The following is a 17,196-nucleotide window of genomic DNA, read 5'->3' as shown; positions in this document are numbered from 1 at the left end:
CCTTAACGTCACTGAGTTTGTTACTTTTTCATTTATTTGACTTTATAACGCTTGGAAGTATTTTATTAAGTCTGGGCACATTATATATTAAGTTTGTAAGTTTTGACATGTACTAACCTTGCACTCACTTTTTTTTTATTTGCTGGTGATTTGTTAAGCTTGCGCACGTTTTATAAAGTTTACTTACACTTATGGTGCTCCCCACCATCTGAATTCCGCGCTCTACTATCTGAACGCCTGGAGCTGGGTTTCCGGCCCTCATATATCATATGGGCTCAAGCTACGTGAAGTCTTGAGATCATGAACGTTAACTGGCACGGAATTCTTAGCGGTTCCTTTTATGGCGTCCGTGTCTCATTTATCCTTATCTTTTAATATTTAGACCTCCAAAAGGCGTGTGTTACATTAAAGAAAAGAAAATATTAAAATGAAGAGCCAATGCTTTACCAAAACACACAACGCCGGGTTTATAATAAACGGTTCTCGTTTTTTGACGAAGACGACCGAACAGAAGAGAATTTTAAGTGTGGGCTTGCCACAGGCAGACCAGTTATGACATAAGAAAAAAGGACCTCTTAACTTAACCATTAAAACAGAGAAACGTGGATTCAACCAGTTACTATTCCATTAGCTTTGAGTTTATCAATTAGTTCTTTAACAGCGTGTTCAATGGCTCCGTGTTTGCTTTGATAGTGTTTAGCTTTAACACTTGTTCCACTCTCTATATCCCATGCTGTTCCATCGTACACCCACTTGAGCTTGTGGATGCGACCTTCTGCCTTGTAGCTTATCACTCGTCCCTGATAATTCAACTGCGAAAAAAAATGGGAAAAAAATTAAAGGAGACTGATAAACAACAATGTTGAAAAAAAGCAACGAACTGGGACCTGGGTACTACGAGTCTGATATCCTGAGATAACTGAGATAACTCCGGAATCGAAAAAACTCATTTACACTTCTGTAAACGATATTTAGAAGTCCATAACAAGTCATCCAATGTTGCATGCAGATCTGAACTTGGCAGATTCCCTCTGATCATTGATATACATAACAAGATACATAATTACTTAAACTATCTCCAAGAAAAAGATGAAAATTCTATAGTTAAACAATCTTTAAAAATATCTGTTGACCTTTATCATAGTGGTCAAAATCATTAGTTTTTACTCCAGTCTTAAGAAGATGACTGACTACTATGATTTCCCACGCTTTAATTGTAATTTACTGAATAAATGTAAAATTAAGCAATATGTAGATCTTATGCAAAAGAAACATATCACTTACTGGAATCATACCCTTCAACATTCACAAAAACTTAACTTTTATTATAAAATCAAAACGAATTATAGCCCTTCTGTCTACCTAGATTTAACAAGAAAGAACCCTTCTAAGAAAACATTAGTGAAACTGAGAATAAGCAGTCACAAACTTAGGATTGAGACAGGTAGATACGACAATCTACCACGTGACGAAAGGTTATGCAATCTCTGCAATTGTAACAGAATTGAAGATGAAACTCACTTTTTATTAGATTGTCCAAGTTTTTCTTCGATAAGAGATATGTTCTTCTCTAAACTAGAACCTAAAATACCGTTTCTACGACTACAATCAAATGAGTCCTTATTATCACATCTGATGAATTCTACTGACTATTTTATTAACATCCAATTAATTTCATTTATATCAACTTGCTTTGAATTGAGAGACAAACTTATCTCCGGAATAATTAATCCTACTGATGGTTAGAAATAAACAATGATTAATAAGTTTCAAATTATTTTAAATATTTAATTTACAAGGAATCAATGAGTAATTTCAAGTAGCTTTTGCAATACTGTAATACTTTGTTATGGTCATGCAAATAAAGCTTATTGTTGTTGTTGTCGTTTTTGTTGAGAGCAAAGGGTTCATCTTTGAGCCGAGTGTGAACTGCAAGCGTGCGAAAAGCCAGCTCACACTAAGAAAGTTTCGCCTCTGCACGCAACAGAAAATGACTTTGAATGTCGGCAATTCTGTGTTGATCTGTCTAGCCTGCGTGGCAGGCGCAAAAAGGGGAGCGGGTACCCTCTCTCCCCAATCTCCCTCCTTTTTCCTCCCTATCCCCTACCCCTTTCGACGCCTGCTTCTCAGGCTATGATCCGTCAGTCAGTGGTCAGTTACGGCAGTGTGCATGCAAAGTTAAGATTTGTCGACCAAGTTGTTAAAATATGAATCTGCTACCTATAAATGGCTCACAACCTGCGCTTTTCAGCACTGGCCTTTTGTCAGAGTGAATTAAAGAATTCCAGTGGGGTATTGTAGTTCAAGTAGCCTGCAAGCAAACTCTCTAAGGACTCTGGGGCTCTCTCAGCTCCCGTCACTCGATCCCAGACTACCCCAGGGAGACTCTTGTGAAGGCAAAACCACAGGGACAAACCAGTGAGGATCCTCTGGATCTTTAGTAGACCTGGATCAGTAAAATCTTTTGTGTTGGAAACCGAAATATCTGGCAAATATAATTCACCACTTTATTTTTGTTTTCTTTATTCATTTTCTCTATCACTCTCCCTGCCGTAAGGATCAGTTTACTGTTTTAAATTTACTATAAAATTCGGTCCCCGAGAGAGATTTCTCGCAGGCAGGATAGTTTTATAGGTAGTGCTTTATTGGATGATGGAGTAAACATGCTAACATGAAAACACAACAACAACAACAACAACAATAACAAAAGATTATATACATAGAAAGAGATCGTATTAAAAAGCAAAAGTCGTAGTAACAACCGGTTTCCTGCAAAAGCCGGATCAAGAATCATGATCCTTGATCCTTGATTCGGCTTTTCAGGAAACCCTGAGTCACGTAGGGGTAATTTATTTGATATATTTTCAACTGATCTCTGATCCTTGATCCTGCTTTTCCAGGAAACCAGTAAAAACTGCCTAGTTTAAATGTTTTTAAAACTTAAATTCATGGGAAAGATTATTCTAATACACCATGACCCATTGTAACTCTTATTATTAATAAAGTAAGTTTTTGTATTTTTAACATTATAGTCAATAGTTCCTTAGAGTATTTTAGTCCACTTTTAAACACGATTCCTAGGAAGACCATGTAAAATGATACGATTTCGTGTATAAATAAAGATTGATGATGATGATGAAACCTGATCAACCGCTTGAAGATAACCTGCTTGATAGGCGTTTAAAAGGGCGCGTGAGGAAGGGAGCAAGTTCTTTCTCCTCCCCACTGCCCCTTACTCGCATTAACCCGTTCGCCTTCCTCGCATTGTAGGCTAAGAAAACGTCACGCATCGTAGCTATCGTGTGTTGCGTTACGCGATTGCCGTGGTCTTGAGAGCCTGTATCTGAGAATGTTTGTAGACTTATGTCATTTGGAAACTGAAAACTAACTTCTCCCTCATCAGGAAGCGAAAACAAACATGAAAACCAGCTTAGCTGTGGCGCGTGAATGTAGAGGCCGGAAGAGAACTTTTAAGTTATTATTTCAACACAGTCAATACTAGGATTAAAAAGATAAAGCAAGTGCAAATAGATAGTAAGTGAGACAACAAAAACTGAAATATGAATTATAACAGCTATGATAACGAACCTGTCCTGATTCACCGGTTATCAGCAAAAGAGCAGAGTATAATGTTGCTATATCCTGGATAATATTCATGTCGCCTGGAGAAATAACAGCAGTTATGTTTGAGACGGCAAGGTTCGACGTTGAATCGGCTTTAACTTGTAAAATTAACCTGTTTTTAGGTTTTTTCCCAGCTCAAAATGAACGAATGACGTTATTCCCGACTTCCGGGTTGTGTGACGTCGAGCCCAGACTACTTTCGATAAAGAGTGTTTTCACTCACGTGGCCAGCATCTATGCAAATTTATTGAAACAAAAGAAAGCAAATAAGGTGCATTATGGGAGATGTGCAAGCCCCCCATAACGTGCCGCACGATCTTAGCAACCAAAAAAGCCCCTCAGTATCCAGCTGAGATAGTTGGGTACAAGTCAGTTATCTCAGCTGGATACCCAGTAGCCTGCAACATTTCCTGTTCCACTAAACTCTGATCGTATTTCGCATCTAATATGATAGAGGCGTCAGTTTCCACGCAATCATGTCATCATCTTGGGGCGAGAAATAAAACTAATTTAAAGCGCGGTATCTAACAAAATGTACGAAAATAATAATTCATTGCCTTCTAAAAAGAACATTTTAAAGTCTGCGGTCGATCTCATTGCCAACACAGGCAAGAGCGATTAAATATCTATAGTTTAATATTACCCAATTTCGTTAGTGCTCCCCTTATTGTAGTTCGGTGCTATGTAGTACATTTACATTGATTTAGTACGACGAAATGATAGGATATCTTTCTTTCTACGGGTGGAAATACTAAAGGTGTTCTATATTCCACAAGCGCTTACTCTAATAGGCATATTAGCATAATGTCAGGACTTTTATTTTTTCGGCTACCAGTCGAAATGCTAAACGTGTTATATATCCTAAAAGCGCTCAGGCGCTCAATTTATTCTTGACCACAATAGTTTTTCAGGGTCTTCACTATTCCAATTCCACAGCAACTTTACCACAGCTGTGTGAAAAGTTGACAAACCAATTGAGGGTGTAACATCTTTTTCGAGTAACATTTGAAGAACCAAGTGACTTGTAGTTTGTTTGGTTTTAGTGTCAGTGAAAAACTTTGTAGCTTCACTTAAGAGACAGACAAATTGGAATTCGAAAGGTTGATCCAGCAAAATGTTTGAGTCCTTTTCAACCTGCATTTCATTAGTAGTTTTTTGTGCTTTGCTTTTCATCGGCGGAATAATAAGCAGCTTGCAATCTCCTACTGCAGAGGACAGAGGTTGTGATTTGTCATAGTAGTAACTTGCATTGTAGAAGTCATTTAGGGACTGATAATAACAAACGAGGATCTGAAGAATAAGAAACTTTAGAAATAACGACTCTGGGTCGTGGCAAATCTCCAGTGACAAAAGCGCCTGCTGTAGGCAGTGGACTCCACTCTTCGTTTCTTCAGCAGTAAGGTAACAGGTTCCTAAATAGCAGAAGCGTTTGCCTTTTTCCTGATAAGAAACAAGGGACGATGCTGCTTGCAGAACTTTCACTTCAGAGAGAAGATGATTCGTCTGTCCTTTTCTTCCCCAGGTTGCTTCACCGAAAGCTTTGGAAGTAAGTAGCTGCCTGTGGTATTTTTCATTTCCATGCAGATTGGCTGCTTTTATGGCGGCATCGTATATGTCATCAAAGTTTTTTCCTTCATTCGTGGTCCAAAACTGAGCGAGTCAAAAAAACAACTCCCCCTTGACCAATATGTCAAAGACAGTGTCAGCTGTTTTGGAGTCAAAACATCCCTGTACTAAGCTTTGAATAATGCTCTCCTTATCCTCATAAAATGCAATATATGCATCCATGGAATGCCCGGTGAGAAATTGTTTATTTAGTTTATCAAAGTACGAGACATAGAATGCATTCAAACGACCCTTTGCATTGAGAATCGTCTTGTTCATCTCACTGCCTCCTTTATCTTTCGAAAATGATTGCAACAGTTTGTGCATCGTGAAAGTCCCGGGTTTAGAACCTGAATCAATCAGTGACTTCCTCCGAAGGTTTTGTAACATCCTTTTGGCTTGAAAATCACTTTTGGTGCCTAAAACGGCCGCAGCGACCTCAGTAGTGAAGTTATCACGGAGAATGCTCAAGAAATTAGTGTTACTTGTTCTTGTGTACTTAGTCTCTGGAAAGAGGAGTAAAAAATGTCCAACATGCTCACGATACTTTCTGTAGAGGAGGCCTTGAAATCATCTAGAAAATGGCTTGGTAAAGAATTATCCTCAGAAATCAAAGAACACATTAATTTTATGGCCAAAGGAACTTGTCCGCAGATATGCGCGACTTCTATGCAATCTGCAGCGCTCGCATTTGGCAGTAACTCATGAATTAAGGATTTTGTAAGGGCTTTATCCAATGTTCTTACTCTCAAGCCTTGGTGGCCTTGAAAATGAATGTCGATAAACTCAAGAGACTCTCTCGTGGTTACAATGCATGTCACCCTTGGGTTTTGTCTGAGTATTTGCATGACCTCTTCCTTCACTTTTGGCCAACCACTTTCTAACAAATCATCGGCATTATCAAGAATAAATACAGACTGCTTTGATATTTTGTTGAATAGTTGGCAAATCTCATCATCATGGGACAGACGCTCATAGGACAGTTGATTATTAATGGTTGGTTGCCTCAGAAGGCCAAGAATCTTTGAAGTCAGACCCGCCTTTGTCTGAAGTCCCCGCAATGAAACCCAGTAAACAGGCAGCCCTTGAGTCTGAAGAGCGTGTCCCACTGCAACTGCAACCGATGTTTTTCCGAATCCAGGTGAACCCCAGATCGACACAAGTCGGGTGGATTCGGAGGTGACATGTCCGATGATCTTCTCAACTTCGCTCTGTCGCCCAATGGAATTGGGAACCACTGAAGGAAGGTAGGCTCTTGAGAGCGGTGGTCTCATACCTTTTATGATGAGAAAAGACCATAAATCAGTGAATTTAAATCCGTAAATTTATTTATACGAAACCTGATGATTTAGGAAGAGAGTTTGGTTATAAAGTCGACCCTAGGCTATTCCTTCATCTCCTTATATGAAGAAAGCTTATAGTAATCTTTTCCACACACCAAAACCTTGACAAACTGTTCTCTAGAAAGTGACACAGACGACTCGAAAGAAAAAATCAGAGAACTCGCCAACAGGAGTCAACAGATGCTCTACCAATGAGCTACAGGAGACTTGTGGGTGCAAACAAAACCTACCTGGAAAAAGGTTAACTCTCCGCGACTTAGACTGCTACCTTTTTTAATTACATTATAATCTGAAGGCACGGATCAAAGAGATTTCCGATTCAAATGAAAGACGGAGGATTCTCTTTTAAAAGCTTTGAATCACCTAAATTTATAGTCATAGACATTTCGGGAAGGGCAAGTGAACGCTATCATAAACATTCTAGAAGATCAGAAATGACCTAAAATCTAGGACTTAAAATCTTAGTCCGTCAAACAAAAACAAGTCTATAATCTTTAGTGTCTTGTATAGACAAAACAACTCCCCGGAGAGTTTCCAAAAGTACTTTGATGATAGCCTGAATTTCAGACGATTACTACTTCTAGTCCAGCCTAGTCCCGAGGCGTTCTCGGCGCGGTCAATCATGGACTCTACCGTGAGCTGTGACGTCACCGAGAGATACTCGCCCGCTCTTTCCCAGACTTCGCGCGGACAACGGGTCAAGAGAGAACGCCTAGGGACTAGGCTGCTTCTAGTCGTTTTCTCCTCCCAGGGAGTAGAAACGACACGACTCGAAGTAATCGTCTGCTACTCAGGCTATTTTGATGACTGCTGCGAAAAACTTGCAACTAAAGATAAAACCGTTTACATAATGGACGATTTCAATACTGATCTTCTAAAACGGAAAAGTCTCCCTACAGCCACAATTTCCTTTTGTCCCTGCAAAGCTACCATCTGAAACCTACTATAGACAGGATTCGTGGTCTTTTTGAACAAAAAATTCAAGGACTGTTCAAGGACTTTCAAGGACACATTTCTCATTTTTCAAAGACTCATTCACTGCAAAAAAGAGCCTTGAGTCGATGTCTTTTTTACTTCTTCCGCAACATGAGTAATTTTATCCCGAAGGTCGTCTTTCTGTAGTTGCTCCTTTTTCTTTGGAGTTCTACTTAACCTATAAATTTAGCATTTAAATGCAAGGACATTCCAGCATCGACTGCAATTTTCAAGGACATTCATGGCCTTGAGTTTTTTATTTTAAAATTCAAGGACTTTCAAGGTGCGTGCGAACCCTGTATAGACAAACCAACCAGAGTAATCGATTGTCCTCTATTGTCTTACCCCATTAATCTTCCTATTTCTTATATCACTTTTTTTTACATTTTATTTTTACTAATCTAGCTAATTATTTTTATTTATTTATTATTTTTTTTATACAACCCGCCTCGAATAACATATAGTTGTTGTTAATGATGGGTGCTTATTGCAAATTACAGCTAAAAGGAGGGGCGCTTATTGGAAGGAGGGCACTTATTCAAGGGGGTGGGAGGCAATTCTAAAAGTTTTCCTTTTAACGTATAATCTTTCGTTTGTTCAAACAGCAGTTGCAATCAAGCTCGTATCGTAGTCCTATTATACACTTAGCACTAGTGTGACGGGATGCACGTGTATGAAGTATCGATTATCTCATCGTACATCCTCGTCAATTATATCGTGTGAGCAACGACCGAAGAATCATTCAAACTGTTAGGGTGGGTGGATCTGGAAACAGAAAGGTAAGCCGACAAATGTATTTTAATTTTTACATGTCTAAATGAATTAGTTCTTCCATATCATGTTATCGCATTATTTTATTAGAAATCGCACTATTTACACTTACAAGACAAGACAAAGGAACGACATTCATCTACCGAACCCTAAGTTAAAGCTAGGAAGAAACACAGTTTAGATTTTTAGGTGCAGTTCTTTTTAATTATTTGCCCACATCAATAAAAGAAGCCACGTTGCTTTCCATTTTTAAGAACTTTCTTAGACTGCATTTTAGCCATTAGTTTTGCTAACAGATTAATATAACACTTAGGTATAAACTTCGACAGCTCACTTATTTTGTCTTAATCTAAAAAAAATAGTGATTTTTATGAAGATATGTAACTTCCCTTTTATTCACTTTTTAAAACAGCTAAAATCCACCCAGAATTAAAATTCATCTGATGAATTTAGCAGCCCATAACCCGGGGTGAGCAACTTTCATGTGCACATGTAACGGCGTTTTCACTGACCAGTTTATTTTTAGAACAACTGTGAGGCGAATTTAGTAAATCTATTGAGTCACTCCAGGAAAATTAACCTACATTTGGCAAATTGAGCGAAGCTAAAGAAACGCCATTAAGTTTGAAAAAACGCAAATCCACGTTTTCAGTGACGATTTTAGTGCCGCCGTCGCGCCGTCGTTGTAGTCTAAGAACAAAGGCGTAGTCAGCATTTATCAAAGGGGGGGTCACAGAGGGGGGCTCAGTCGTATTATCGCGGCATGAAGGCCCATATTAACTAAAGACAATAGCTGACGAAAATAGTTTACGAAAATACTTTACAAAAAAACAAATTTTAAAAAAGTGGGCTTTTCAACAATGACTTTTACGGCCAAGATATTGTCATGGCGTTTTCGCCACCTGAATATCGTAGGTTGTTTGCTCAAAAGAAGGCCTACTAAGGGGGGGTCATGGGCACCCCAAGACCCCCCTAGCCACGCCCCTGAAGAACCAGCCGTTCAATCCTTCAGAATCCACGGCTTTCAATGGAACGTCAGGTCCAGGCCTCAGATAATCCCTTTTTCTTGTAGTTTGCCTTTCAGCTTTTCTACAGCATGACCAATGGCCTTTTGATCGTTATCATGATGTTTTGCTTCAACAGTGATTCCACTTTCTTGATCCGAAGCACTGGCATCAAACACCAATGGCTCCCTCAAGGAGTGAAACCTGCCATAAGCTTTGTAGCAGAAAATTCGTCCCTCGTAGTTCATCTAAATATGAAAACTTCAATTAATTTCAGTATCATATTGATCATATGGAAAGATACAATTTATTTCAGTGTCAGCGTATTTAGCAGGAAAGTACGAAGACACTATTTTAATGTCTGCTCTGGTGGTGGGACTGCTGTGGTCATCTGAGCCATGCAAAAGCCTAACTGTTTGCAAGGTTATTTATAAGACCCCGATCATAAGTATTGGTCTGACAACAAAACTCTATGATACACTCCATACTAAAGAACTACAACCTTCAAAGCTTTTTTTTTTCTTCCGCACCTCAATTCACTATTTTCACATAGACCATAATTTACCTAATGTCTACCCCCCCCCCCCCCACCCCACCCCAAATCTTTCTTAACCACTGTCTTTGATTTCTCTTGGGACAACTTTAATACCCAGGAATACCCAGGAGAAACAATGGTTCAAAATTTGGGGGGTAAACAGGGTGCAGCATGGTCCATGCAAAAATGGAGAATCACCAGATTTATTGCTTGTTAACTATAGGCTTTTAAATAAAAGTATTGCTGCAGAATTATCAATAGAAGTTGAACCAAGATACTTTAAGCAAGTACACTAGCCATCATAATGTCATGTACAAGAATTAATGGTATAGAAACACTGATTTTACCATCTTTGGAGACAAGGGGTAGTCAGTCAGGTTGAGAGAAATGGCACAAACAATATTTTTCGAGCATTATGTAGAAACCTTTGTGGAGCAATTTATCCTGACCCAACTGACTGTCTCTGAGTCTCCAAGGTTGTGATTTTCCTAATCTTTTGACAAATTTTCTTTGCAGCCATACCAATGAAATGAATAAACTCTAGATGTGACAGATTTTATTCTTTTGTCTTTAAAAACAAACAAAAACTAGCATGTCATTTTCTTAGCAAGGGGATTCTTCAAGGAAACTTTTTTTTGCCTGTACTAGCAAAAAATAAACTGTTAACAAAGAAATTTTTTCAAAACACAAAATATAAATACAACAAAAAACAAACAGATTTTGAAGGCCATAATTGTACATACCTGACCAGAGTTACAGCTTCCAACATATGTCTGAAGCAGGCTTCCGAGTAAATTACCTGTGTTACCAAGATTTCCTCCATTGAAAGGGCCTAAAAGTTATTTAAAGAATAATAAAATCTATCAAACTCAAATGTTAACATTATATTAAGATATAAAAATATTAATATAAAGATAATCAGGCTACTGACAGGAAATAAATTCAATAAAGAAACCTTGACTCACGCCGGGTCACCTGTCACAACCTTTAGGTCACTTAATTGAAGCCAAGAAACTACTTAAAAATTACAGTTTTTATCCATTTGAGTGCAAAGTTTCCAGGATGGTAGAACTTTGTACTCCATACAATAATTTGTATGTTTTTTGTTTTTAGATTTTAATGGTTTTTGGCAGAAAATTACATCACATGGTTGACAGCAAAATTTAAACTTCAACAGGTGACCAGCTAACAGATGATAATTTTTAACAAGCACAATGTCATAGAAACAACAGTGAAAATTTTTTGGAGAAGTTCAATTGCTTTAGGAGATATAGCATTTTAAAATGTGCTTGTGTTTCTAAAAATAGTAACAAAATGGCCGGAAATTCAAAAATCAAAGCTTAATATATATAACTTCTTAACCAATTGAGCTCTTTAAAAAAAATTTTCACAAGTGACTTTATCGCATCATGCTCTTTCTGCTCTGCTATGTTGTAAAGCATGCAGGATGCAGCTAGAGCATGGAAGAAGTGTATAGGGCTGAGGTAACAGGAGATGTAGTTGAGTGTGTCAATCTGACCCTCTGACCGCAGGGTGCACCAAAATTTTCTTATCCACTTGTCCTTCAGACAAGCACTATATTAAATTTGGTTGTCCGAAACCCAAGGGTTCTTGTCCAAAACGTTTTGCTCAAAACTCAGAAACAATCGGACATATATTTTACTTCTTATTACCACATAATCAGCCTTTTTGCAGGTAAGTTAACAGGCCTGGTTACTAAGGCCAGGTTCCTAAGCCAAATGGAGCTCGTAAAATAACAAAATGATTGAAACAGCTGTGGAATGGCAAAGTTTTAAAGGAATATTTAACCTTATTTTGACAAGCATGAGGGTTGCTTTTATGACTATAAGATAAATTTTAATTCTTCTGTAATTTGAAGTCAACTTTCATCTGTTTCTGTATTTTTTCTAATAAAAAATGTGCTTGTCCCACGGACAAGTTGTGTCAAAGGTTTACTTGTCTGAACTGTATATCTACCTGTCCCGGACAATCGGACATAGGTTTTGGCACACCCTGCTGACCTACTTCCTGAGTGCTCTGAAGCCCCTTCCCAAATGCTTACAACACAACAAAGCACAGTCAAGGCTTCTCATTGTTCTCAATATGATAAAAAAGCTGTTAAATTCCCACATATTACTTTCTAATTTTCAAAACAAAACTATTGGCAGATGACGCATCAGCTTCAGTGCTTTCAGCACTCAATTGACAAGCTGCCTGCTCAGGCGCGGATCCACACCGGTTTCCACTGTTTTACAGAAATCGGTCACATTTTTCATAATAAATATAGTTTTGATAATAAAAACACTTCCAAGGTTGGAATCTGGCCAGTATCCTGTCTGAATGACTATGAGATCCAGGAAAGGGGACTTTAAGGAATGAAAATCCAAAAAATTTCCTGGGGGAGCCTGTCTCTGGACTCCCCTGGAAGCTTGCGCTTTCGCCGCTCGTTCAGGAAATCGGTTGGTATTTATCCTAGATCCGCGCCTGCTGCTCTCTATATCATAGCTTTAATCTACTTTAAAACCTAATGTAATGAGAACCCTGACTGATAATGTGATCAGTCCACCATGTGATCACAGACTATGCACTTGAAGTTCTTGGAAATCTTTAATAGACGTCCAATACCACATTCATGAATTAATACCTGGAAATCCCTGGCCATAGTTCTGATGTTGACCAGTCTGAGCCAAGGTAACCTGAGGTCTTTCGCTCTGTAGCTGAACTGATGCATGGCTGAAGCTTTCTGTAATATATGAAATAACAATAATGTATATTTAATACCCCAGGTAAGTACAGTATTTACTCCACAGTGGCCACTTCTACTCTCCAAACATGTCCAGGTATCAATTACTGCTGTGCTTCAGATAATAATGCTCTGCACTCAAATTGTACTAGTTTAATGAAAAACCTACAGATTAATCTAGTGATACCATAAACAACCCTAGGGAAGTCTTCTCCATTCTCCACCCCCTTCCCCCCCTGAAAAATGTTCTAATTTGCTTTTGTGCTAGCCCACAAGTCCCTTAAACCTTCGATGAGCAGGATTTTTAATACTTCACTTTCGTAAAAGTCCATTTTCAACAGGGGCACCCAACAACAGTTTCCTCCCAAATACTTTAAAAACACTTTTTAGGCTATCCAGAGTACTTTTAGATTTCTAGAAATGCATTCTAAGTGGCGCTATAAAATTTCTATCTGTTCGGTTATCTTAGGGGAACTTAAGTCTTTTCGAAATTACAGGGCGCTTCAGAATTATTTTCCAGAAAATTGTTGAGGCAAATTATTACGAAAGTGAGAGTTTTTCTGATTTCTCTCTCCACCATATTTTTGAATCCAAAACATTTAGTTTTCCTTTTCTCTACGAAAAATAGCCTAACCTAGGGAGTGAAATATGAAAAATTAAACTTCAGAGAATTGTAGGGCATTTATCAGATAAGCTTTGAAAATTGTGCATGAATGGAACAGCCATCTAGAAATTTCTAGCCATCCTCAAGTAATAGAAAATTCTAGGTAATATTAGCTCTTCCAAACAGTCCCCCTGTTCCAATTTGTTATGCCACAACTTCAAAACTAGTCTTGGGTTTCAGTCACTCACTGCCAACTCCACATCGTTTTTCATGGCCTTAAAATATACCATACCTTCATTCAGTGTCCTTTGACTGGAGTTGATGGGATTCTGATAGTGAGGCCATTGCTCGAAAACAAAGGTATCACTGAGAATGTTATACATCACAGATGCCGCCATGACACTTGCAAATGACACCCACTGTTTAGTGAGTGATGCCGCGCAGTCTGCATAACCAGAGATACCTTTGATGACAACCCATTCTGTTTTAAGATCATGTGCTGCTGCAAAAATCCCTAAAGTGAAAAAATGGATTGTTCAATCAAAGGATGATCACCTACATATATAACAGATTGTACAAAAAATATGTATATTTGCCTTCATGGCTAGCTTTTGCCAATCCTGCAGAAAGATCAGTGAAAAAAGGAAGTAAGCTAAAAAAATGGAAGTTAATGTCATATCAAGAAACAATACAAGAGACTATTTCTAGACGCTTGCTATAATATTCAAAGATTTTTAAAGTAGTGATGAAAATGGCCTCAAGCAAAAGGGATAGGTATTTGCCAAAATGCCATATCTACTGCACAACTAAAACACCAAACAAAGCCTTATAACCGAAAATAGAAACCGGTCCTACGTTGCAACAAAGTTATACCCAGCCACCGCACGAACTGCGGTGTACAACTTCAATCAATGTGTTCCTTATGTAACATGTCACGCGCTGTCCTGGCAAACATAAATGACGCCTTGACCTTTGAATTTGCTTTTTCAGCAAATATTTCCGATGAGTGCTGGCAATGAGAAATTTTCCTATCATTTTTATAAAGTAACACAAAGTTAATACGTTAATTTGTTATTTTACTAGTAATATAACATTTGTAAATGTATGGAAAGCGGATGGAAAATCAACAAAGCAACATGAATCGATTTTTTCAGATTTTTTTAAAAATTTAATAATCTTTTACTCACCGTCCCCATCCAATTCAACAGCGATAGCGTTGGAGTACAATCCAACGAGTTCATCACGTCGTTGAATCGATTCCACCTGTTCTGGTCCGCTCAGGAGTTCGATATCGTGGTGAACTTTCACTTCGCCAACTTCCGGGTTCTGCAATGGCGGCTTCCAACCAAACCCAGCCTGTCTGATCAGGCGGGACATTATTGAGCTTAAAGGCGTTGTAAAGCCGCACGGCACGACTCCAGTGCTTGTCACTCTTCGTGATGCGTACGTGGTCAGCTTGGATGGAACCACTACGTCTCCTAGCTTGGTTTTATCGCGATACAAGCCCCTACAAGAGCCAATGCAAAGTACCGCTTTTGGCTGTAAAACTTCAACGGCTTTTTTCACTACCATCGCTGACCCTCCGGGTTCCCCACCACCTTCTGAGCACGTAATCAAGGCGACTTTCAGTTTCACCTCTCCATCGTTGCCGATTTTCCCGAAATATACGTATCCAAGAGTTATCGTGAAGCTTCGAAAGGCATCGCTCAGAAAATAGTAACAGCTTAAGAAGTCGTCGTCCTTTACTGCCAAAAGCAAAATATCTATCGGCAGCTGGACTTCCGCCCAACGCTTTGAAATTACAACCAGATCGCTTGTCTTTGGAATAGTAATACTGAGTGATGGTGGGCCGTTGTTGTCATTCGATAAATCATACATCATGTAATCAACGTTTTCACTTTCACATCCCGCCATTTCTTTATCAGATCACAAACGAGGGAGTACCGTAAAAGGCGGAACCCCCCGTAAGGACCGGAAACTCCTTTCTGACGACTCCGGCAAATTCTGTGGCACAGAATCCAAAATTCACTTCAAATACTATCTTTGAATTCTTCATTTTGGAGACAATCAACTTTGGATTTATAAAATTTATGTTATGCCAAAGGCCTCAAATTTTTATTCCAACCGTGAATGACGCACTCACCCCAAACCCCACCCCCTCGCTGTATTTTCTGCTCACATTTTGCGTACGCGCGAGTGAACGCCTGAAGCTATCCAAATAGGCCAATTTCAATGGTGAAATTTACACTTCACTACACTTCGTTACACAGGAAATAAATTATTCACCCCGGCTGAGTCTTTATGCACCCTCAGTTTCGGAGCCAAGTATGAATAGCTGGCCTATCTCGATTTCTGTCATTAATAAGCGAATTTTAGGGATGGTAAAATTTTCTGTGAAAAACGTGATTTCCCTGGACACGGAGGGAAAAAAAAGTGAAGATTAGAATATTCATTCTTTTCCCGTCCACGACCTTCGTGACAGCGAGGGAGACCTGGGAAAGGATCTCCACCGTAGACTACAAAGCCTGCGTTGCAAGCCGCACTTGTCACTCAACACCTAGATATTTTTTGAAGAGGGTTGGGGGAGGGGACTGATTTGACAGTTAAGGAACTTGACATAATTGCCAAAACATTGAAAGGAAATTTCTTCCTTAGTCTTACAAATGACTTAAGGCAAGACCACATTGCCTTTGCCTTTCGAAATGCCGGTCAATATATCAAGTTCCTTTACTATTTCAAAATTCTAGTAACACTCAATACCTTCACACAGAGCTTCCGAAAAAAACAACAGAAGACCACAACAATATTACACAAGTGTTTATTGCTTTCAGGTGAGACAGCAAAAGTTAACACTACTCACAAAAGTTGTTAACCGTAAAATGAGATTGAACTTGCAAATACTGTTTCCTACCAGGATACCACGAAGTCCCAAGAACAAATTCTTCAATAACCCAGAGGAGAGCATGAGAAAACAGCCGACATTCCGCGACGCCGCCGCTGGGTTTCCCCGCGAAATGACGTCTGAAAAACGAGCACAGCAATTCGATACTGATAGATGACGTGTCACTGCCCAGATGTGGGGAGTGCTTCTCATTGGTTAAGGTAAATGTTTACCCAATCAGAAGCACGACCCAGATCTGGGTAGTGACACGTCATCAGTATGGAATTTCTGCACTCGTTCCCCAGACGTCATTTCGCGGGCAAATCAATGGCGGGGTGGCGAAATGTCGGCTGTTTTCTCAGGCTAGTTGTTTAATTAGCTGAGGAAACTAAAGATGAATGACTTCAACAGTATCCCTAGCCCTAAACGCAATAGCAGGTGTGTTTTCAACGGCCAATGAAAAGAAGTTCCTAAGAGCTCCGTGGTCCCTTACTATGTAAAGGAGCTGTGTCACGAAAGTTATCAAAATTCCAAAAGTGGGTACTGCCACCAAATCAAGTGAAACGTAAAAATAACCGCTCAAAACGTTAAAAGAAGGTATAAATGATGCAACAAAGACAAAAGGAAGCACGGATGGACGAAACTGAAGAGGATACAAACGGATTACAGTTAATGTTGTTGAAAACTTGTCAGTCTAACAGTGTTTCAGAGTTCATTCTTGTTGTTTGGAACGTTTGATTTAACGCTTGGGAGTTTGACACAAAGCTGTGATTTTATCATTCTCAAGAAATTTCTCAATTTCCCTTATTTCATAGCGAATAAGGACGCGAAACTGGAATTGGAAACAAAATGAACAAGAGAAATACTGTGGAGATGCCAGCCGTGTCACAGCCCCTTTAATTTACTTCCGTAACTTTTTCTACTTCCTTAACTTCTGCTACTTTCTGTCACACCTTACAAATAATCAACGACCCCCTGACATAACAGTGTAAAACCCACGAAGTTTATAAACTCCCTGCCATTCTAAGAAGCTCCTTGTACATAGGAAAAGTTCTCACAGGCGTCAATGAACAAAACAAGTAAACATTGTAGCAAGTGATAAACAAAGCTT

At 39.0% G+C, this 17,196-nt stretch overlaps 1 protein-coding gene across 1 annotated transcript; it reads right to left on the bottom strand.

The window, feature by feature from the left end:
* Window positions 1-428: 428 nt before the first annotated feature.
* On the bottom strand, window positions 429-15,118 carry LOC140944663 (uncharacterized). The gene is made up of 9 exons (XM_073393781.1): window positions 14,392-15,118; window positions 13,497-13,718; window positions 12,502-12,600; window positions 10,601-10,689; window positions 9,372-9,570; window positions 5,715-6,505; window positions 4,596-5,274; window positions 3,589-3,758; window positions 429-812 (listed from the first exon to the last, which is right to left on the bottom strand). The coding sequence occupies exons 1-9, from the start codon at window positions 15,116-15,118 to the stop codon at window positions 609-611; spliced, it is 3,180 nt and encodes a 1,059-aa protein (XP_073249882.1). The 3' UTR covers window positions 429-608.
* Window positions 15,119-17,196: the final 2,078 nt, after the last annotated feature.

Source organism: Porites lutea, chromosome 7 (genome assembly GCF_958299795.1).
Source record: "Porites lutea chromosome 7, jaPorLute2.1, whole genome shotgun sequence".
NCBI classification, from domain to species: Eukaryota; Metazoa; Cnidaria; class Anthozoa; order Scleractinia; family Poritidae; genus Porites; species Porites lutea.
Note: the sequence above shows the minus strand (reverse complement) of the source record. Positions and strands in the feature narration are given on the sequence as shown.